At 47.9% G+C, this 23,406-nt stretch overlaps 2 protein-coding genes across 2 annotated transcripts; one reads left to right on the forward strand and one right to left on the reverse strand.

Moving 5' to 3' along the window:
• Nucleotides 1–435: 435 nt before the first annotated feature.
• GADD45GIP1 (GADD45G interacting protein 1) lies at nt 436–15,323 on the reverse strand. The gene is made up of 4 exons (XM_044685069.1): nt 15,218–15,323; nt 6,960–6,994; nt 5,610–6,220; nt 436–788 (listed from the first exon to the last, which is right to left on the reverse strand). Exons 1-4 carry the CDS (start codon nt 15,321–15,323, stop codon nt 488–490), a joined length of 1,053 nt encoding a protein of 350 aa, XP_044541004.1. The 3' UTR covers nt 436–487.
• A 388-nt stretch (nt 15,324–15,711) lies between these two features.
• DAND5 (DAN domain BMP antagonist family member 5) lies at nt 15,712–16,656 on the forward strand. The gene is made up of 2 exons (XM_044658443.1): nt 15,712–16,134; nt 16,408–16,656. Exons 1-2 carry the CDS (start codon nt 15,712–15,714, stop codon nt 16,654–16,656), a joined length of 672 nt encoding a protein of 223 aa, XP_044514378.1.
• Nucleotides 16,657–23,406: the final 6,750 nt, after the last annotated feature.

Consider the following 23,406-nt stretch of genomic DNA (forward strand, 5'->3'; position numbering starts at 1 on the left):
TTACCGGAGATTAATGTTGGTAAACAGAAGCCTTCTCCCCCTCCACCATCTGCTCCTCCATTATTTCCCCATCGTCTCCCCCTGCCCCTTCCCCCAGTGGTTGGCAAAGCTGAGAGCCCCCTGTGTGGGCAGGGAGCCAGCAGCTGAAAAAGTGGGGGTAGGACCTGGGGATTCCCCTTCCTATGGACAGTGACCCCGGATACTGGCAGGGCCCAAGCCACCCTCCTTTCATAGGTTGTAAGATTCAAAGCTGGAAGGAACTTGAGAGATCATTTAGTTCAACCCCCTCATTTTGCAGGTGAAGAAACAGTCCCAGGGAGAGGAAGGGGATGTACAGATTCAAAGCGACTCCAAACACAATGTTCCTTCAGCTCCATACTGGGTGGGGTATCTCCAGCTCCGGGAGAGGAGGAAGAGAAGCTGGACAGACAAATCTGCGGGGCACTAAGCTTTATTGGAAAGGTTTTCTGCCTGGGCCCCCTGCCCCTTAAGGGCTCTTGGTGGCCTCCGCAGAGGCCTGCAGGGCTGCCATCCTTGCTGCCTCCTTCTGCTGCTTCTTCTGCTGCTTGAGACGCTTCCGGTCCTGCTTCTCCAACTCCTGCAGCAGCTCCTGGAATCGGGAGCTTCGAGGGTCCACATCGTAGCCGAGCTTTTCCTGTGCTTCTGCTTGCAGCCTTGCCCGTCGGGCCTTCTCAGCCTGCGCCTTCTCCCAGCGTTCTTGTTGTTGTTGTCGCCAGGCCGCAATCATTTGTGGCATCTGGGCCATTTTGGCCTCAATAAGCTGCTCCCTGGAGGGCAGGGAGGCAGGATGAGTGGGGACTGGCCCTGCTGGGTAAATCTCTGCTTTTCAGTTGTTTTATGACTTAGAAATCACTTTCCCTGCACAAGTTCTGTGAGAGTAGCAGTGCAAATATGGAAACAAGTGGGGATGTGATGTATCTGAGCCCACAGCTAATGTCAGCTGAGATTCTAACCTAGGTCTGCTGAACCTAAATGCAGTTCTATTTCCACTACAAAGGAGCACAGCTTAGAAGGACCACTATAGCCTCATAGGACAGACAATCCTTCATTTTCGAGAATCAGAATCTAGGCCCAATGGAGTAAGGAGATTTGCCCAATGCCCTACTAGGGTAGGATTTTAATTCAGATCCTCTGGCTTCAAATCCATTGCTCTGTACCATGCTGCCTCTACTCCCATTTCCTCCATGAAGCAGTTTTCCCCCACTTCAGAATTCTTAAAACAGATAACACAGGGATGGACATTTTATTCAGTGTTTCCTGTGGATGCTGCATTGGGGCTGTCCTGCCAAGGGGATGACAGGGAAAAAAAATGGGGCCATTCACCATAAGCCCTTTCTCTCCTCTTCCTCACCTCATCACTCAGGTATGGCTTCTGCTACCTACTCTTTCACCCCTGTCTCACATGGTGAAGTACCCTTACTCCTTTTTTTAAAACCCTTACCTTATGGCTTAGTATCAGTTCTAAGACAGAAGAGCAGCAAGGGTTAGGCAACTATGACTTGCCCAAGGTCACACAGCTAGGAAGCATCTGAGGCCCCATTTGAACCCAGGTCCTTCTGACTCTAGATCTGGTAGTCTATCCACTGTACTCTTTAGTAACCCTATTCCTCAGCAAGATTAAGCCCTACCTAACTTGTTCGAGTAATCTGTTTTCTTCCTGTTTTATTTCTCTACTTGCTCATTCTCTCCCACCTACAAACTTCTCCTATCTTCAAAAAGCTCTCATTTGATCCTTCCATTCTCAGTAACTACTGTCTGATATCCCTTCTGCCTTTGTGGCCAAACTCCTCGAAATGTATTTATTTTCTCTCACTCTTTTAACTCCCTATTCTCTTCTTAACTCAGGTCTCTGATCCCATCATTCCACCAAAACTGCTCTCACCAAAATCTATAATGATCTTAGCTGCCAAATCCAATCCTCATTTATCTCAGACCTCTGTCACCTTTGACACTGCCAATTACTCTTCTCAATGGCTTCTAGGTTTTGAGGACATCACTGTCTTGTGGTTCTCTTCTTACCTGACTCTTCCTTCTGTGTTTCCTTAGCTTGGCAAATCTACTAACCATGGTTATCCTTCAGAGCTCTGTCCTGTGCCCTTTTCTTCCTCTATACTATTTCACTTGGTCAACTCATCAGCTCTCTTGGATTTAATTATCATTTTTATAATGATGATTCTCAAATCTACCCCCAACATCTCTGCTGTCTCACATTTCCAAACTACCTTTCAAACATTTCAAACTGGATGTCCATTAAACACCTTAAACTCAACATGTCCAAAACGGAACTCATTATCTTTCCCCCTAAACCAACTCCTACTTCCTAACTTCCCTGTTAATTTAGAAGGGTGCCACTAGTCTGTTAGTAGCCCAGGCTCGTAACCTAGGCATGCATCATTCTCAACTCTTTGCTATCTCTCACCCCCTCCTCCATATCTAATCTGTTGCCAAGGACTGTCATTTTCATCTTTGCAACAACTGTTGAGTACATCCCTGTCTCTCCTCTGACACTGCTACCACCCAGGTGTAGGCCTTCAACACCTCATGCCTGAATTACTTCAATAACTGCTAGTGAGTCTGTTGGCTTTAAATCTCTCCCCACTCTAAAACATCCTCCATTCAACCACTATAGTGATTTTCCTCAAGCTCAGATCTGATCATGGCAAGCCCCTACTCAAACTTACTACTGCCTCCAGGATTCAATACAAAAAGTCCCATTTGCCATTCAAAACTCTTCATAACAGCCCTTCCTGCCTTTCCAAACTTTTTAAAAGAACAACTCTTAGAATCCATACAAGTATAGGTTCCAAGACAGAAGAGCAGTAAGGACTAGGTAATGGGGGTTAAGTGCCTAGGGTCTCAGTTAGGAAGTGTCTAGGCCAAATCTGAACCTAAGGCTGACCAACTCTAGGTTTGGCTATCTACATCTTCCCCATCCCAAGTCTTTACACACTTCAGTCCTTCCACCCTGGCCTCCTGGCTGTTCCATGAACAAGACCCTGGATCTCTCAGCTCAGGGCATTTACTCTGGCTGTCTTGTCTCCCTGGAATACTCTCATCTTTTCCTGCTGGCTTCCTTGGTTTCTTCTAAATATCAACTAAAATTTAATCTTCTATAAGGACTTCTTTCCCAATCCCTCTTAATTCTGTCAATTATTCCAATACATTATTCTGCATATAGTTTGTACATATTTGTTTGTTTGTTGTCGCCTCCGTGGGATCATGAACTCCTTGAGGTCAGGGATTTGTCTTCTGCTTTCTTTTGTATCCCAGGCTGTTAGCCCAATGGCTGGCACATAGTAGGCACATAAAAATGTTTACTGACTGATTGATAAGGGGAGAGGAGACTTGAGGTCCAGACCCCAGCTCCATTTCTCTATTTCTACACTATATACTGACCTCCAAGATCCACCCAGCTCTTAGTTTGAGTTAATAGTTTGCCAGAACTGGAAGAGATTTTATTTATTGGCCATCATCTCATCTTTCATTTTACAGATAAGGAAACAGGAACAAGGAACATTTATTATTGTTTGTTCAGATGGGTTTTCTTGGAAAAGAAACTGGAGTGGTTTTGCCATTTACTTATCCAGCTCATTTTACAAATTAGGAAACTAAGGCTAAACTGAGGAAACAGGGTTAAATGCCTTGCCCGAGGTCACATAGCTAGTAACTGAGGTTACTTTTGAACTCAGGTCTTCTTGACTCCAGGTCTGGCACTCTATCCACTGTGCCATCTAGTGTCAACTGTATGCAAGGCATTATGGTGAGCACAGATACAAAATCAAATCACTTAGCTTTACATTCTAGGGAGGAAAATAGAAAATGGTAAAAATAAGGAAATTGTAATGAAGTGGGAGAAAATTCTAAAAAGGGGATTAGAAAATGCTGCCCAAGGAAGTCACCTGACTTCTGCCTTGAAGAAACATTCCACTGCCAGAATCTTTCTTCCCCATGCCTCCCAAAGAAAGTTCCAGTTCTAAAACCTTGCATTCCAAGGCCTTCCACTCTGGCACAACTCTCCCTTTCAGGCCTTCTCTCATGTTACACATCTGTGTTACAGCTAAACCAGAGCAGTCTCTACCTCCAGAGCATGCCCTACACCTTCCTAATTATGTCTTTGTTCATCATTTGATCCCCTCAACTTGGAATGCTCTCTCTTCCTTTCTTAGCCTGCTTCATTCCTATCTGTTCTTTAAAACAAAAACATCAAAAAACTCTCAAATACCTAGAAAGGAGTGACTCAAAAATCACATAAGCTAGCAAGTGATAAATTTGATTCAAATTCATGTTTTCTACCTTTCAAATCCATAGTGTGTAAACTGTCTCAGTCTGTAAAATAGTTCACTGGTGAAACTGGGAGTTGAACTAGATAATAACAGCTTTTATATGGTGCCCTGGGTAAAACTAAGAGCTTTATAATTATTATCTGATTAGATTTTCACAACCTCCTTGGGAGAGAAGTGCTATTATTTTAATCCCCATTTTACAGATGAAGAAACTGAAGCAAACGAGGTTATGCAACTCATAAATGTCTGAGACTGGATTTGAACTCAAATCTCCCCAACTCTAGTTCCACACTCTAACCAATGCACTACCTAGCTGTCCTAGATAACCACATGGTCTTGGGAGAGAAGTTTTTTCCCTTTTCTGGGTCTTAGTCTTCAATTATGAAAAATAAGGTGGATAGATGAAGGTATCTCTAAGGGATTTTCACCTCTACATTTTCTAAAACGATGGCTCTGTACTTCACAGCTGGCCTCCTTGTGACCAGTACCCAGGCATCCCAGCTCCTTTCATAGAAGTAGGCCTCAGTTTCTCCTTATGTACCGTAACACAGGGCACTAAGATCCACACCCAAAATGGAAGTTGCCTGGAGATCATCTAATCCAGGAGTGTCAAACACAAATATAAGCAGGCCACTAAGCCATAGGTAAGCATTTTACAGGCCACATATTGATTTTGAAAAAAAAAACCATATTAATATTACCAATGTTTTACCTGTTTTTACTTATTTTGTAAAATATTTCCTAGTCACCTTAAAAAAATATTTACCTTCTGTCTTAGAATAATCCAAGGCTAAGAGACTTGCTCAGTGAGGCCAGATTTGCCATGCCAAACCTCATCTCCCCATTACATTTTAATCTGCTTCCTACTTCACTGACTCACGTTTGCCATCTCTGCATTAGATTAGATTCTAATCTAACACTGTTTTACTTATAACATTTTGCATACCAAAGCTGTGTCGTGTAGTGGTAGGGCTTTGGATTTGGAAGCATAAGTCCTGGGTTCCAATTCTGACTGCCATTTGCTAGTCACATGGCGTCAAGTCACCTTTTCCTCTTTATGGATCTGTAAAAAGAGGAGGTTGCATTCCTCTCTAGATAATCTGAGGTCTCTTTCGACTCTAAACGAGGGATAGTGAGGTGTAGAGAGGTAAGGGCTTGCCCAGGGTGACGCCTGGACCTAAATCATACTAGTCTGGAGCAACTTAATACAGACAAGATAAAGTCTGGCGGAGAAAGGGGCCGCCCCGCCCCGCCCCCCTGGGGAGCCTGCCTTCCCTCCCAAGCCCCCACGGTGCGCGCGCCCACCTCTCCCGGCGCTCTCGTTCCTGGGCCTCGGCTCGGGCCCGCAGCGCCTCCTGCATGGCTTGCAGGCTCGGCTGCCACTCGCGCTCCTCGGCCTCCAGCTCCCGGAGCTGCGGGACCGTGGGCCACAGTGAGCCTGGGGCCACCCCAGACGCGGCCCCAAACCGCCCGAACTGCTTTGCGGCAAAGCGGGGCTGCAGCTGCCAGCGCGGCGTCAAAGGGTCCGCCGGGTCCGGGGTGAAGGGCCTTGGCGGGCGGTGCGGGGGCGGCCGGGCACGATAGGCGCGAAAAGCCAGGACTCCCGGGGGAACCCGCAAAGCCGGCGAACCGCACGCCCGCAATACGGGCGCCGCCATCTTGGTTGCCGGCTGAGTCCTTACGGAATGGTTCCGGGGTGTCTCCTGCGCTGCTTGCGTCAGAGCTGGAGCAACCTGGAGGGGCGGAGTGTGCCGAGCCTTTGCTGATTGGCTGTCAGAACCTGTTGTAGTTTGATCCGTTATCCGCCGTTTGTTCCCTTCACACACACCCCACCCCACCGTCCTCGGGTGAAAAGATCGCTCTCGTGCCCCATGCTCGTCTGGCAAACTCCGCTCCCGGATGTGTTCCCAAAGTCTCTGCGAGTGATTCCAAGGGAATACGAACTTCGCAGGACAGGCGCGCCCTTTTTTTTCTTCTTGTCTTTGTATGCCCAGAGCAGAGCCTGTCGCACATTAGGTGCTTAATAAGTGCACATTGAAGTAAATCAAGTTATCCAACCCTCGGCATCACGTAGATTATCGCTGATAATGCAAGTTTGAATATCAGCTTAGTTTGATGGAAAGAGCAGCGGGAGTTCAGCGCCAGGATTCCTGGGGCTTTTGGATCTGCTAATTACTAGCTGGGATGTATGATCGCTTGGACAAATCACTTTCTCTGCACCCCTGGGACTACAGTCTATCTGCAGAATAAAATGGGGGCGGCAGATGATTTAATTTCTATAAACTTACTCGCAGTGTGACCTCGGATAAGGTCTCTTGGTCTTAGTTTCCATATTTGCTAAGGGAAGGGATATGATCGTTAAGATCTCTTCCAGGTTTAAATACAGTGCTCCTTTGACTCATTTCATAATTCAGCAAGTATTTATTATTTAAATTTTAAAACTCTTACCTTCTGTTGTAAGATCCATAGTAAGTTTCGGTTCCAAAGCAGAAGGGTGGCAAGGGCTAGGCAGTGGGGATTAAGTGACTTGTTCAGAGTCACACAGAAAGGCAGTGTCTGAGGCTAGATTTGAACCCTTGTCGTCCCATCTCCAGGCCTGTCTCTATCCACTGAGCCACTTAGCTGATTCTTAGCAAGGATTTATTAAACCCTCACCCTGTACCAAATGTTGCCCTCAAAGAGTTTATATTCTATAGGAATGTAAGAAACCCAAAGTCCTGTTGTTATATTTTGATGATGCTTAAAGGTTTATCAAGCAAAGAACTTTCTTTGAGAGCTAGCGCCAGTCTCCCACCTTTGAGTATAAGGGGAGAAAATGCCATTTGGTTGCCACAAGTCTCCTATCAGGTTTCCTCACTCCAGTTGGAAGAGGAGAAACACCATTCCATTGAGCAGGACTTCCTTCTTTGAGAACTAGGAGAAAAGCTGATCCATAAAGTCTCTAGCCTACTAGCTTGCCTCAGGGGTAGGGGAGTAATACTATTCTTATAGTTCTTAGTATGACAGCCAGGTGGTTCAGGGGTTAGAGTCCTGGATCTTGGAGTCAGGAAGATCTGAGTTCAAATTCATCTCCAGACACTTAGTAACTATGTGACCCTAGGCAAATTATTTATTTTTTAAATAGATTTTTATTGCTTCAGTTTCCTCAACTGTAAAATGAGGATAATAATAGCACAATAGAATTGTTTTAAGGATAAAATCAGATATTTGTAAAGTGCCTGGCACATAGTAGTAATAATTGCTTGTTTCCTTCCTACCTTTCTAGCACTTGTCTCCTCTCCTGAATTTTTTAAGCTCTAAAGCCTGAACTATCTAAGGCAGGGTAGAGTTCCATCCTGAAACTGGACTCCAATGAACAATGAAAACCTACTCGAACTCATTCCTCAGTGATTAACAAACTCTCTAAGTCATACACTCTCCATCCCAGTGATTCTGACCCCTTCCACATCATTCAAAGCCCAGGTCTGCACTGCCTGGTCCTTATTCCCGGTCCCTTCAAACCCTACCTTTCCTTTCCCTCTACTCTAAAGCTTCCCATCCTTTTTCCTGTGTCCTCCAGAATGCCTGCTCCATAAATAACAAACTTGCTTTCATCTTAACTCTTCTTTTCCTACTCATTCTGTCATCTGGCTTTGACTGCGACCTGGCTCTCTCTTCCCTGACCTCCCTTTCCAGCACTGGCTGCATTTTTACTCCTCCCTACTCATTGGTCAAGGTGGAGGACTTGGATTATTCCCTTTTCCATATTGCCACTTCCAGGTTCTCCCTTTAATTCCATTACCCAGTAACTTTACCTAGGCAGTTAGGTGGTGTGCTGGACTTGGAGTCAAGAAGACCTGACTTCAAATCTAGCATCAAACACTAACTACGTGATCCTGGGCAAGTCAGTTAACCATGGTTTGTCTCAGTTTCCTCAAATGTAAAGAAGGGATAATGATATCATCTACCTTGCAGGATTGTTGAGTGGATCAAATGAAATAATATTTTTAAAGTACTTTGCCACATAGTAGGTACTTAATGTGTATTTCCTTCCTCTATTAAGGGTCATTTAATCCATATCTACCACCCAATCAAAATTCTGTCTACCAGAAACTCCTCTTCTTTCTTCAGTGAGGAAAGTGCCTGGATCACAGTCTTTCTATCCTGCCCTTATACTAGGGAATTCAGCATTTATATAGATCATCCTTAAACATCCTAATCTGATAGTTCTTTCACTTACTTGTTTCATATGACCTACTCCCCCATTTTACCTTAGTTACACACTAAGATAGTCATACCAATTGATCTTGCTTTCACCCACAAATGTACCACTTCTAAACTCATTAATTTTGAAATTCCTTTATCACAATCTATCGCCATTCTACCTCTTCTTTTGCCTTGCAATCCCAACCCTTGTTCTTCTCTATGATCTTTAATCCTGCCCATCAGTTCTTTACCAGGCCATCATCCCTGCATTAGCTATTCTCCCTTCCCTTCACCAGGATATCTTGGCCCCTTAGTGAACCAGTTCAACTCTTTACTGTCCTCTTCTCTTAAATCCCTTTTCCTCTTACCATATCATCAATATGCCATACTAATCGTTAGCCTTTTTTTTTGTTACCACATATAGATCGTCTACTATTTATTATCAAGTTTAAACACAGTATGCATTTATTTCATGTTATAGCACAAGAAAAATAGGTCAGTAATAAGTATCCAGTGGACTCATGCCTTTGGAACCTGTATATTAGCCTTGGATCATTTCACCATCCCAGTGCCTTTACTCCTACTGTTGCAGGAAACTAGGGAAATATAACAAAATAAAGCTGCCTGGGTCCACTACAAATTTATGTTACATGACCTCAACTGGCTCCTCACTATGACAATTTTTGTCCCTTCCAATTAGTTCAACCACCCTACTTACCTTTTCACCCCTTATCAAAGCATCCCATAGCTCCCTCTCCCCATACCCTTTCAGCTAAGAATCTTGCCTCATTTATTACTGAAAAATTTAAGATCACTTGCCAAGAGTGCCTTGTTCCTCCCTTCTTGTTTCATATCACCCAGATGTCTTCTACTAATATTTCTTCCTTCACCTATTTCATTTGAAAAAAGTGGTTCTTTTCTCCTGGTCAAATGTGTATAGATATAGGCACAGATCTTCCCAATTCCATTCCTCCTCCAGCATATTGCCCCCTCCCTCATTCTGACCCTCTTGTTTATCTTAAATTTGTCTACTGCCTATAAAACATGCCCTCAACCTCAAAAATCCTCCCTTGATCCTTCCATCTCCTCTAGCTATTCCAAATCTCCTGTCTCTTTGATGGACAAACTCTTTGAGAAGGCTGCCAATGATAGGTGCCTCTGCTTCTTTTCTTTTCCTCTCATTCTAAGTCTGGCTTCAAATCTCATCATTCCACCAAAACTGTATTCCCCAAAGTAATTAGGGATCTTAATTGCCAAATCCAATGACCTTTTCTTTCTTCCTTTTTTTTTTTAAACCTTACCTTAGGTCTTGGAGTCTACTGAGTATTGGCTCCAAGGCAGAAGAGTGGTAAGGGTAGGCAACGGGGGGTCAAGTGACTTGCCCAGGTTCACACAGCTGGGAAGTGTCTGAGGCCAGATTCGCGAACCTAGGACCTCCTATCTCTAGGCCTGACTCTCAATCCACTGAGCTATCCAGCTGCCCCCCAATGATCTTTTCTTAATCCTCATCTGTCTTGACTTCCAACTGTAGATCAACCTTTTCTCCTGGTTACTCTTTTCTCTCTAGGTTTCTCTGAGCACTGCTCTTTTCTGTTTATCTACCTATCTGACCACTCCTTCTCAGTCTCCTTTGCTGGTTCTGTAGGGTTTCAGATAAGAACAAATTATGAAAATCTTAAAAGCTGATATTAATGAGCAAAGTGTTCATGCACCAGACTTATAGATATATTTCTTATATTTCTCATGATTGATTTCTGAACCCTTCAATTGTATTGGAACTCAAATCTTGTGGTATTCTAACCCTTCCCCAGGCCTACAGTCTGGAAGGCTAGCTAGCTATCTCAATAGCTTCTTTGTAATGGCATAGGCACTCAATTAGCATTTGTATGGTATAGGGCCAGTGTGCGGAAGGTCAAAGGAACTACTGGGCAGGGCTTTGGCTACTTCATTTTCTTAGGATCCAGCTCTTTTATCTTGTCATTAATTACCAACATGATGTTAATTTTTCTGCTATGTCACCTATTTGATTAACTATATACCACAACCCCCATTCCTTGTAACCTCAACAAAATCCAGGCTGTCTGTAAAAAAGACTCAGCCACTGTCAGAACTAGGCAGCACAGGCTTGATATTATGTTGAAGAATCCTGCATCTGTGTCTATTTTCCCTTTCTATGTCTTTCTATGTCTCCCTTAAGCTTTAAACTCTTTGACCCATATTCCCTCAATCCCTAGCTTCCCTTTTAGGTGGTCTACCCATGAAGGAATATTATATAGTTAGTGGACAACTATATTTGGTGCCCCACTTTGGGTGCACCAAATATAGTTGTCCACCAGCTATATAATATTCCCTCAGTCCCTAGCTTCCCTTTTAGGTGGTCTACCACGAAGGAATATTATATAGTCAGTGGCTATAGGTTCTTTGTCTAGGTCACACCTCCTAACCACAAGTATCCCATAGGGTTCTAATCTGAGCCCTCTCCTCTTTTCCTTTTACATGATTTCATGTAGCGATCTTATCTCCTCTGGCTTCAAGATCATATCCATGATGAATATTCTCAGATCTACCAGCTCTAACCTTTCTGTTGACTTCCTTACAGTTTCAAATTTCCACCTGCCTATTAGACATCTCAAACTGGATGTCCAGTAGACATCTTAAACTCAACAGTCCAAAACTTGAACTCATCTTTTCTCATTCACCCTTCCGATCCCCACCATTCTCACAGTTATCCAGGCTTCCAAACTAGGTATCATCTTCACCTTCTCTCACTCCGACTTTCATTCTGTTGCCAATTCTTATTGATTTTTCTTTTTACAAAATCTCTTGTATATGCCCCCTTTTCTCCTTTGACACTGCCACTAGCCTCATATAGGCTCTCATTACCTCAAGTCTGGACTATAACTATAGCTGGTTGATTGTTCTCCCTGCTTTAAGTCTCTCTAAACTCTAATCTATCCTCCATTCAGCTGTCAAATTAATATTCCTAAAGCATAGATCTGACCTCCCTCCCATCCATTTAATAAACTCTATTGAGTTTCTATCACTTCTAATATATATAAAATTCTCTGGCATTCAAAACCCTTTACAACCTAGCCCACTCTAACCTTCCCAGTCTTGGAGACATCTTACAACCCTCTGTGTACTCTTCATTATAATAACACTGGCCTCTTTTCTGTTCTTTAGCACAAGACATTCTATCTCTAGACTCTGGGCATTTTCATCAGCTCTTTCCTATTCCTGGAATGGTCTCACTCTTCCTGTCTGTCTCCTGACTTCGTTCAAGTTCCAATTAAACTTCCACCTTCTATAGAAAGTTTTCCTCAATTGTGTTTCTAGTGTTTTCTCTCTTTTATTGATTATTTCCAATTTATTTCATATATATATGTATATATATATATATATATACTTTTTTTTTTTTGTAAATAGTTGACTGAAATTGTGTCCCCAGTAGACTGTAAGTTCCTTGAGGGCACGGACTATCTTTTCCCTTTCTTCCTATTTCTAGTGCTTAACACAGTGCCTGGAACATATTGACTGGTGACAAGTCAAGGACATAAGCATTTAAGACCAACTGTGTGCCAGGCACTGAGGCAGACAACACAAGTACTATCATCAGTTCAGGTTTTGCATCTTGCCTATAGCTAGTTAGAACTCAAACAGCTCTCCTAATTTCAGGACTTTTTTCTTTGAGTTTCAGGATGGACCACACTAAGGCTAGATGGTTGCAGGGTGTTCCTTAGAAGACCAGCAGTTGGGCCATGGAATAGGGGCAGAAATTTATTATTTTTTAAACCCTTCCCTTCTGTCTCATTGATTCCAAGACAGAAGAGCTTTAAGGGCTAGACAATAAGTAACTTGTCCAGGGTCACACAACTAGGAAGCGTCTGAGACCAAATTTGAACCTGAGACCTTCCATGTCTAGGCTTGGGTCTCAAACTACTGAGCCACCTAGTTGAACCTGTAACAATTTCTTTAAGGGGTGGCAGGGAGTATCTGAATCCCTTCTTGCCCCTTATCCATGGAAGTTCTCTAATAGAGTCATTTTTATAGATGGGAACTCTGAGACCTAGGAAAAGGAAGGGATTTACTATTTATAGATATTTCATAGAAAGAGGAGATTGGAGGGAGGGACAATGAAGGGAGAAAAGAGGGAGGAAGAAGGAGAGATAGAGGGGGACTGAGAGAGGAAAGGGCAATTGGAGAAGAAGAGACAAAACAGAGAAGGAGAAAGGGAAAAGAGGACTGAGGGAGTATGGAGGGTTAATGAAGGGAGGATATTGGAGAGAAGTGGGTAGTTGGGAGCCTCCCTGTCAGGTGGGGAAGCTTTGACGGTAGGACTCTAGGGAAAAGGAAAGGGAAGACAGATACAGTGTTATATTTAGCTCTTTGGTTGCCTCTCAGGCTGAGGCAGCCAGTGATGGACTTTGTAGTCATTTCTGGAACACCTTCATTCCCCCAGTTCTTTATGGAGCCCACATTCAATCTAACAACTAGGTTGGAGAGTAAGCAGAGGAGGGCTAAGAACTATTCCCCTAAATGCATCTTGGGCTTGAGCTATTTCAGCTCTTCTCTTGAGAAGGGCTTCCATCCTCCCCAGATCTCTCACAATTCTGAAACCCTGGTCCTCCCAGAACTTGGAATTCCTTCCATCTCAGGCCTCTTCAGATTCGTTTTTTTACTAGCTTTCAGGTTTCCCCACATTTTGGAGCCTGCTGAATCTGACCTCCAAAATTCTTACTTTCTGTCTTAGGATCAATTCTAAGACAGAAGAGAATTGAAGAAAAGCCACGAAATTGGAGTTGTGACTTGCTCGGGGTTACCCAGCTAGGAAGTGTCTGAGGCCAGATCTGAACTCAGGTCTTCCCAGTGCCAGGCCTGGTTCTCTATCCACTGTGCTACCTAGTTGCCCTTACTGCTATACTTTAAAAAAACAACAAAAAATAAAAACTCTTACCTATTGTTTTAGAATAGATACAGAGTAATGGTTCCAAGGCAGAAGAGTGGTAAGGGCTAGACAATTGGGGTTAAATGGCTTGCCCAGGGTCACACAGCCAGGAAGTATCTAAAGCCAAATTTTAACTCAGGACCTCCCATCTCCAGGCCTGGCTCTCAATCCACTGAGTCACCCATCTGCCACTACTGGCTAATCTTTCAAGAAGAAAAGGATAGACAAGTCTGGTTCCTGCCTAGAAAGTATCAGGAAGCCAACGAGGGCTTGATGTGATGGTCAGTAAAGTCATAGTGGAACTTAATCCCCTACCCCATCTCAGCCACCAAGGACTGTCTGCCATATTCAGACTTGAACAGGTAGACAGCACTCCCAAGATAATGGATCAGCTCCTCCAAAAGATGGTTGCAGTAGCTGCACTGTAGAGCCCTGAGGAGTCACCTTGAGGAGTGCATCTTCTAGGATTTTTGGTTTTCAACCCTATTACTTATATTCTCATTACCCAAAAGATGGAGGAAACTTGTAAAATTTGATCAGAGAACCAAACTAGGACTACTGGAGAAAATTCAAAGGCAAATATATTCGTTTTTAACCAGGAGTCACCTGAAAATGGAACATGGCCCAAGAGCTTCCCATCAATGGAAGATCCCTGGTCGATTAATAAACCTTTAATTAAAGCTGGAAGGGGCCCTATAGATCCTTTATCTAATGTAACTTCCCATATTACAGGTGAAGGACCTAAGGTTCAGAGGGGTTTCTGATGGAGGCTAGGTGACCCTGAGATGAGGGTTTATAGTTGGGATTACTGGATAGAACAGGAGGTTGGATCAATCACCTATTCTGCCTTTCTGGGAAGCTTCCCCTCCCCTAACCCCAGTTAGGACATGGGTCCCAGCCCCTAAGAGCTATGAGGGGGCCTTAATATTCATCTAAAGGCTTAAAGATCTCCAGAGATGGGGTCTTATCTTATGAAACCTGTTCAATGTTGAGACCGTTATAATTAGAACTCATCTAATATCTGCCACCCTGCTCCTCTTATTTTTCGCTCTCTACTCCTGGAGGACACCCAGGACTTGGAAGCAGTTGGAGGGGAGGTCTCTAGTTCCTTGAGGTTTACATCTTGGGTGATCTGACTCTGTTGGGGTTTTTTTCCCCCTCAATCCAAATCTTTATTTTTATTTTAAAATATCTTCTCATGGCTACATGATTCATATTCTCTCCCTCCCCGTTTCCCTCCCCTGTCCCAGAGCTGATAAGCAATTCCACTGGGTTATACATGGATTATCACTCGATACCTATTTCCATGTTAATCATTTTCGTAATAGTCATCTTTTAAAACCAAACCCCCAATCCTATCCCCAGATAAACAAGTGATAAATCATTTGTTTTCTTCTGCGTTTCTACTCCCACAGTTCTTTCTCTCGATGTGATAGCATTCTTTTTCCTATGTCCTTCGGGATTGTCCTCTGCCTCTGTCTTGTGCTTCTCCTACTCAAATGACTTGCTAAGGATGGATAAGGATTTATGAGAACCAGGCCCAGAAAATTAGAGCAGGCTCTGCTCCCCATGGAAGAAAGAGACCACCAGAGGGCAGCCTTCACCACGCCTATCTGCACAGCTGGGAATTGGCTGCTGAGGAGTTTGGGGGAATGGGGGAAGCTGGGAGGCTTGGGATAGCACTGTTCCCACGGCCCCCCGGAGCTCCTCACCTGAGTGTGAGATGGGGGAGGGGAACGGATCAGGCCCAGGACCCTAGGATCTCATCCCAGCTTCAGCCTACCTCCAGGACCTTCTGCCTCTCTGGCTACAACCCGCTGGCCTGATGGAGTTTTGGCTGGCTTGCCCAGGGTTTCACCAGTAGTAGTAAGTAGCAGAGCCCAGAACATGGGGTTCCAAATCTGCGGCTCTTTCCATTATACCTACCTTACTGTCTTCAAGCCTTTCATCCAGACTCCTGCTCTCCTATGGCTTCAGACCACACACCTAGCTGGGCTTGGGTCTGGGAATACAGCCTGAGGAGGAGGGAGTTGAAAGAACTCTGTGAGGAACAAGGTATGGGAGTGGGCACAAGCAAATTTGTTCTTCTTCCCTCCTGTGGGGTTTCCCATGGAGAGAGGTCTATTTAGAGTGAGTTTCCAGCTCACCCCAGACCCCACACAACAGAAACACACAGACAGCAGGGTCAGTCGCTTTGACCCCTGAGCCCTGGTCCCAGCCTTAGTGATAGCAGCAGCATCTACGGACAGAAACCCAGAGGGCCTGGTGATTGAGAAGATGCTGGTTAGACAACTCACAGCTTTCCTCAGCCTGATGAGCGGGGTCTGGTCCAGCCCCCCATCATCCAAGATGACAGCTCCAATGCTCAGGCCTTTGCCTTCCATAGTTTCCCAAGGATCCAGCATTTACTTCCCACCTCAGGGGGAGGGCTCGGGAGAAGGACCGGAGATGCCAGTGGGAGATGCTCAGATCTCCCCTTCACCCACCCCTATCTCCCACAGTTGGGAGACTTTCCTGGGTTTGCAAATTGGAGATTCGTGGGAGCCTGGCAAGCCTGGCAAGCAGGAGCTTCAAGGTGCTTCAAGACTGAATCTCCAGAGGGAGATGCCACTGGAAGAAGAAGAGATGCCTGCCATGTCCCTGCCCCTAAGTCCCCAGGATGTGGCTGGGGAGACATGCAAGACTGTGCCCTTCACCCAGGTAAGTCTTCAGGCAGCTAGGCAGTAAGGGCAGGAGACTAGAAAGAGGAGGGAGCTGGGTCTAGGGTTTGGGCCTAATGGACCTTCCTAGCCAGAGTTCTCTGATCTGTCCCTGTGATCGGATTCTCTCTATCTCTGTGTCTCTGCTTGCCTCTCGCTCTCCTTCCCCATCTCTCTCCCTGTCTATGTCTCTGCCTCTGCCTTTTGGTCATTTCTCCTTTCACTGTGTCGGTCTCTGCCATTCTGGGTCTCTGTCTCTGCTCCTGCCCACTAGGTGGTCTCCCGGCCTGGCTGTACCTCCATCCGCCTCCAGAACAAGTTCTGCTTCGGCCGCTGCAGCTCCTTCTACATACCCAGCGCAGGCCTCACTAAGTCCCACCTCTGCAACAGCTGCTTGCCCTCCCGCCATCGCCGAGTGTCTGTGGTCCTCTGGTGCCAGGTAGTTGGCAAACCTTCCACCCATAGACGGCTGAAGGTGTCCACCTCACTCGTGGAGGCCTGTCAGTGCCATACACATATGTGAAGAGGAGTACATCGAAAGGAAGGTGATGCCTACTGGATGCTCCCATTATCAGATGTGCTCCCCAGTGGGCCCCTGGAGGGCCTCTCTGGCTTCCTGGGCTTCCTCTTCTCCCATCTTCCTTACGATGGTCCCTGGCCTGATATAATCCAGACCAGCAGGCCCAACGGTTCTAGGAGCCTTCGGCCTCGAGTTGATATTTATTAAGAATTAAGTTGCCCTGTAAAAACATAAAGGATCTGCTTGCTTGAAACTGTCCTTGCCTGTGTCAGCTCATTTTCCAACCTGGGTACAATGAGGGAGAGAGGGGAGGCTGGGCTGGGTTGTAGATGCCAGGCCTTTGGGGAAATTCCAGGCTTTGGGGGAGTGTTGGGGGGCCTTGGGGAAGAGGTATCAGGGTCAAATTGACCTAGGAACCTGGGCTCTGGGCCAAGAGGTGGTAGGTGGGCATAGCGTTCCTTTACTAAGCCTCCCTGTCTGGGACTCTAGAGAAAGCTTTTAGGGCCTGGAGAGAGCCTTTGGGGCTCTTGGTTGGGGGGGGAATTTGGGGGTAGTAGGGATGTTGCCCTTGAGGCAGTCCCCCCCTCTGGGGCTCTAGGCCTCCCCCGCCTATCCTCAGTGTGGGGGAGAAGGTGGAGGGAACCGGGAACTGTGCAGGAGCTGGAACAGGGCCCCCAAGCAGATGGCGGACGTCTGGCACAGGCGCGGGGACATGTGGTGACTCTGCCTCCTCACTCCCCTCCCCTGGCGGCCCCGCCTCCTCGCCCCCCCCCCAGGAGTGGGGGTGAGGGGCTGCTCTGTACCCCCCTTAGCTTTCTCCCTTCCTCAGGAAGGGAGCCTCCCAGGTAAAGAAAGCAGGATGGGGGTGGGGGAGGCACTACCTGAGGAAACAGATGGATAGGCCAGGGCCAAACTGAGGACCTGGGAGCTGTCTGGAGGGGGAAGAAGAAAAGGTTCTGTTCTTCCAAGAACCCCCAGCCCTCTAGCCCTCCGCTTCCTCATCCACCATCTCTCACTCTTCCATCCTTCAACACCGCCTCCCTCACCCCCACCCCGCCCCACTCAGCCTTTATTACCAGCATCCCCATCTCTCCACTTCCCATGGAGAGTTTTCCAGCCTGGTTCCCAGGCAAGTAAGGGCTGATGGACTTTGGCACCAACTCCTCCTGACTTAGTGGGGCTAGGCTGAAAGGCCAGGAGGCCAAGCAACAGGCAGAGGTGGGTGGGAATAGGGTTGGCTGGAAGCTCACAGGGGTTGGAGGTGGGGAGAGCCTGGGTCAGTTCCCAGGGTAGACGTGTTGATGGAGATGGAAAGTTGGGTATTCAGAAGCTGGACACCCGGAATGCTGCCTCTTGATCGACCTTATATGCCTAAATCGTGTGGCCAATCCTCTCCATCCCTTGGGCCCTTAGGCTTCTGAGATTCAGCTGTCCTGGGCCCTCTGTGCCCCTTTGCTTCCTGGCTTAATGTAAAGAAAAACTTCCTAACAATTAGAGCTGTCCAAAAACAACTGCCCCAGGAGACAGTGAGGCCTCCAAACAGAGACTGGACAGCCACTTGTTGCGATGCCACTTAGGCAAAGCTGGGAGAGGTTTCCAGCTCCGGCAGCCTGTGACTCTGAGGGCTATAGTCAGAAACCCCACACAATCCACTCAGGCCCTCGCCCCCTTCCTATCCATGAGATGGAGGCCCAGGATCACCCCTGGTCTCAATCAGTGGCAACGATTGCAGGGGACAGCCTTGGCCTGCTCCCAGCTCCCTCCCCTCCACTCAGGCCATGCTGCTTGTGGCCAATAGGAACGGCCCCCATCCCTGACCCCCAAATGTATGCCCATTTGTAGGACAGCGGCCTGGTGGCCTCCTCCCAGCTACCTGGTCTGGCACTGCCTTTAGCCTTTCCTCCCGAGTAGCAAAGGATGTTGCTTGCTGTGCCCACCCTCTGTACCAGCTGGAAAACATTGTATCTGGGGGTGTAAGGGCATCGGCGCCCCTTCCCTGGGTGCTGCCAGCACGGGAGGCCCCTAGTTCTGGGGCCTAGGAATAATGGGTTTGTAATGGCTGCTTGGGGAGCGGGGGGAGGGGTGGTGCAGGTGGCACGGGAGCTGGCACTGCGGCTGCTAATCAGCTTTGCCAACACCATCTGTCACGGTGGAGCATCTGGGACTCAAGGTGACCCTGTCACCCCTGGTTACAATTACCAGTTTGGCATCTGTATTAAACCTCCACCAGCCGAGGCTGCCGGGCCCGGGGGATGCTGTGGAGCCTAGGACTGGCCCCGGGGGGCGGGGGGAGAGGGGGAGGATACAGACAGGCAGGGATGCAGGTTGGCAGGGGCCCCTAGACATGGATTCCATATAGACCTGGCTTTGGTTGGTCTCATTCATCTCTTATCTGACCCCAGTGTTCAGAGAACAGAATTTTATTGGGTGTTTACGTGTGTCTGTGCATGTGTGTGCCCCAGGGTGTGGGTATGTGCCTGTCTGAGAATGCATGTCCTCGGGGGAAGGAACAGGTGGGTGACTGCCAGTCTGGGGGACAACTGCCCACAGATCAGCATATTTCTCTTCCTTCCCAACTCTTTTGCTCCTGACAATCGCTTCTCCTCCAAAACTGCCTGTTTCTCCTTTCTCTCCCTCTTGCTCCCTGTGTCTCCATTTCAGGCTCTTGGTCTGTGCCTGTTTCTTCCTGCCCTACCTACCTCTTTGGGGGTGCAACAATAATCTCCCGGGAGGGGGTCCTAGGATGATTCTAAGACTTGGGGCAGGTTTGGTTGGTCCCTGCGCTCTGTGATAGGGTAAGCTCCAGGTTCTGAACTGGGTTGGCTGTTGTACACTGGATTGAAGCGAGGTTGAACTCTGGGGCTCTGGAGCTCTGGCCTGGGTTTGGAAGAACCCTGGGCAGGACCGAGCTGAGCTTCGGAGGCTGGTGCAGGGACATGCTGTGGACACCAGGGGCCGCCATTGTCCGGGATTTGCTCCCGACCTCGGCGGTCTAGGCAGTCCCAGGAGTCCAGGGACCTAGGACCCGCAGCTGCTTGAGCCAGGAGCTTTGGGGGCTGCTGCTCCGACAGCCGAACGGTCCTCCCTACCCCTCTCTGCGAGCGGAGCCCTCGGTGTTCCACCCGAACATGCACAGCTGGGTGTGGCCCCCAGAATTCCTGATTTGGAAACACACCGAATAGAATACGTGAGCTGATAAAGCAGGCCCCTTCACAAAGTGCCCCCACGCATTGACACGAACACGAGTACAACCATCCAGCGGACCACAGGCACATGCCCTCGTGCATTCACCCACAGGTCGCCGCAGAGCCACACATGGGCCGTGCTGCTCCCTATGCTCCCACAAAACACATTGCTACTTGCCCACACAAACTACTGCAGACCTGCACACGCCTCTGACCCATTCAGCCTTCTCTGCACACTTTCAGGTCCCCCTCACCCTCGGAGGGAGAGGCCCAGCTGGGACCGCTCCCAGGGCCGGGGAGAACCCAGGAATCCTGCTTCCCTCCGGCTTCTCCTTCACCCCCTGCCCACCTCCTAGATTCAAGACCCTGGGGATGCTCCACTGTCCCTTCCTGGGATCCCCGCTGCCAGCTCCGCCGCCGCCTCCTACATCTGCGCCCAATCTGGCGTCCTGGCGTCCGGCACATCTGCCCGCCGAGCCCCGAAGCGCGGCAGCCGTGCAGCCATCTGGAGCCCGCGGGCCGTGCCGTGCTGGGGCGCACAGGGCGGGGGCACACGGGAGGCGGGGGTGGGGTGGGGTGCTGGGAAACTCAGGGGGATTGGTGCAGGGGTGCTATGTCTGGGACTAAGACAGAGATAGAAACAATCAGAGAAAGATCCAGACGAAAAGACAGAGACATTCATTCAACAAACATACCGAAGTCTCCCGTGGACTAAGTATGGAATGGGGTGGGAGAGCGGGGGAGGACACACACAAGAGAAAGAGAGAAAGAGAGAGAGGTGGGGGGGGGGCGGGGAGAGGGACAAATAATGATTCAGAAAATGGGTTGAAATATCCTGTGTTCAGTGTAAGGGTGGGTAGAGACAGAGAAAGATGGGGGGGGGGGGCGGGGTAGAGACAAACAGAAACAAAACGAGAGGAAAGAGAAATAGAAGAGACAGAGGAGAGATTCAGCAAACATGTGCAGAAGTACCCTGTGGGCCAGGCCCTGCACAGTATCAAGAGAGCTTTAAAAAAAAAGGCTATAGAGAAGAGGAAGGGAAAGAGAGACAGAGACAGGACAGAGAAAGGGATATAGCAAAAGCAGAGAAAGGCATTCATTCACAGCCAATGTCTGCTGAAGCCTCCTGTGGGCTAGACCCTTGATAGGGGCTCTATGGGACAGAGCCAAGGACAGACTTAGGAAAAAGACAGAGAGACAAAGAGGGAGACATTGATTCAACAAACATCGGAAATCCCTGTGGCCTAGGTCTTGTTCTAGGGGGATCTTGGTTGTGTCAGGGGCAGAAGTAGAGGCACAGAGGGAGATATACTTAGAGTGTAAATGCTTGCTGAACTGGGCCGGCCAGGCCTTGGCGAGGGACTCCTGGGGATAGAGACAGGGTCAAGATATATAGAGGCAAAGGGAGAGACAGAGATACATTCATTCTACCAACATCTGGTGAGCCTCCTGGGGGTTGGATCGGCCGGTACTCGGGGATCTGGGAAGGGGAGGCGGGGGAGGGCGGGCCAAGGCTGGGAGAGGACGCAGAGTAGGGCAGCGCGACCCGCCCACGCGAGATGGAGAGCGGAAGCAGATGGTGACTCGGAAGCGCGCTCCTCCGCCCCGCGCGCACGAGCGCGCGCTAGGGCCAGGAATCCCCGGGAGCGCGTCGGTGCGCGTGCGCCTCCGGCCCCTTGGCCGGGGCTGGCCGATCCCCAGGGACCCGCAGGCCCGATCCTCCCTCCCTGTATCCCTGTTTCGTCTCTCCGTGTCTCTGGATCTCTCTGGGTCTCTGTGGCGAAACACCAGCTCCTCCTCCGGGCGCCGCTCCTAACAATGGCCCGATTCACGCGGTGCCCGCCGGCGCCATGGCAACGCCCCCACTCCCTCCCTCCCTTCCCCCGCGCGCGGACAGCGCGTGCCAAGAAGATGCCATGGTTACGTCAAAGGGGAGCCGCGAGCCCCGGGCGCGCACTCTTAAAGGAGCCCAGCTCCGCGGGCACGGGCGGCTAGGGAGGTGCTTTGCACACACCGACCAGCAGAGGGAGCCAGGGACCCGGGGAGGGGTGAGGAGGGTGGCACAAAGCGGGAGGTGGGGGGCTGCCAGTTCAGGCTCTGTGCCCACTGGGCACACGGTGAGGCAGGCTTCTTCGTCCGGCCGCGGGCGCGGGTGGGTAGGGGTACGTCTGTGTACACGTTCACAGGCCCTATCTTTTCTTTCCAGACCCTCTTTCACAGGGCATGAGTGTGATGTAGTGTGAAAAGCACCTGGGCCAGGGGTTCAAATCTTCCATTTGCTTAGCAGTGTCAGCCGCCTTCCTGCCCTGCAAAGATCTCAGTTTTCTCATCCATGAAATGAGAAGACTAGACCAGATAACCATGGCAGGCCTTCCTAGCCTTGACTTCGGTGAACCACCTCTGGAGGGCTGAGGACTCTATTTTAGCAGTGGTTCATAGTAATAGGGATATGGACCTAGAGAGACTAGGTTTGAGTTAAGCACTGCCCAAATAGCACAAGACTCCAAGCTTGACCTTGGGCTAGTCATTTCCTATCTGTGGACCTGTTTCCTCATCTATAAAATGAGACAATAACATCTGAATTACCCCTCCCTAGGGTCCCTATGGTGATGATTATATGAATTATACAAATCGCTTTGTTAAAAAAAAAAAGTTAAGAATCAGCTATTATTACTGATGGGAGAATAGCTAAAGCTCCACTGTTTAAAAAAAGCAGGAGGGGGTGTCTTCTGATAGTCTTATTTTTTTCCCACCTAAAGGTCGGAAAGGAAGCAGTGCCACTATGTTTCTGCAAGTACCATCTTCTGAGGAAAGCCTCCCCTCAGTGACCCCAGACTGCTTGCTTTTCAAAGGTCTCTAACCTATACACACATAGAATCATAGGACTTGGTGATGGAAGAGATCTTAGAAATTATCTCTTTGTGGGAATGTGAACTCTAAACGATCCCCCTAGTGCAAATATCAATAATATGGAAATAGGTCTTGATCAATGACACATATAAAACCCAGTGGAATTGTTCATTGGCTACAGGAGAGGGGTGGGAGGAGGGAAGGGAAAGAACATGAATTATGGAACCATGGAAAAATATTCTAAATTAATTAATTAAATAAACTTAAAAAAGAAGAAAGTATCCCTCTGCTTATGGGATCATAGGCTCTTAATCTAATTGGAAGAGGACTTAAATGGAAAAGTTAGGATTTGAACTCAAGTCCCTGTGCAAACTGTTGTGTATCATGTGGTTGGTTTATATGGGTTTGTGTTTTATCAAAACTGCCAGCCCCAGGACCCAAGTCCCTTCTTTCCTATGTGTCCCAAAGGGCTAGTGTCTACTTTCTGCCTTCAGGAAAGGGAACAAGGATTTGTTAAAAGTACCTTCAACATGTCGGTGCATCAAACATGTTACTTGATCCTCACAACAACTTGTAAAGTGATATTATTATCCCCATGTTATAAATGGGCAACTGAGTCAGAGGATGAGTGAATTGCTCAGGATCACACAGCTTCTGAGGCTGGATCTGAACCCAAGTCCTCTTGATCTAGGCTCAGAGTTCTAACCATATGTATTGC

Source organism: Gracilinanus agilis, chromosome 1, assembly GCF_016433145.1.
Source record: "Gracilinanus agilis isolate LMUSP501 chromosome 1, AgileGrace, whole genome shotgun sequence".
Classification (NCBI taxonomy): Eukaryota; Metazoa; Chordata; class Mammalia; order Didelphimorphia; family Didelphidae; genus Gracilinanus; species Gracilinanus agilis.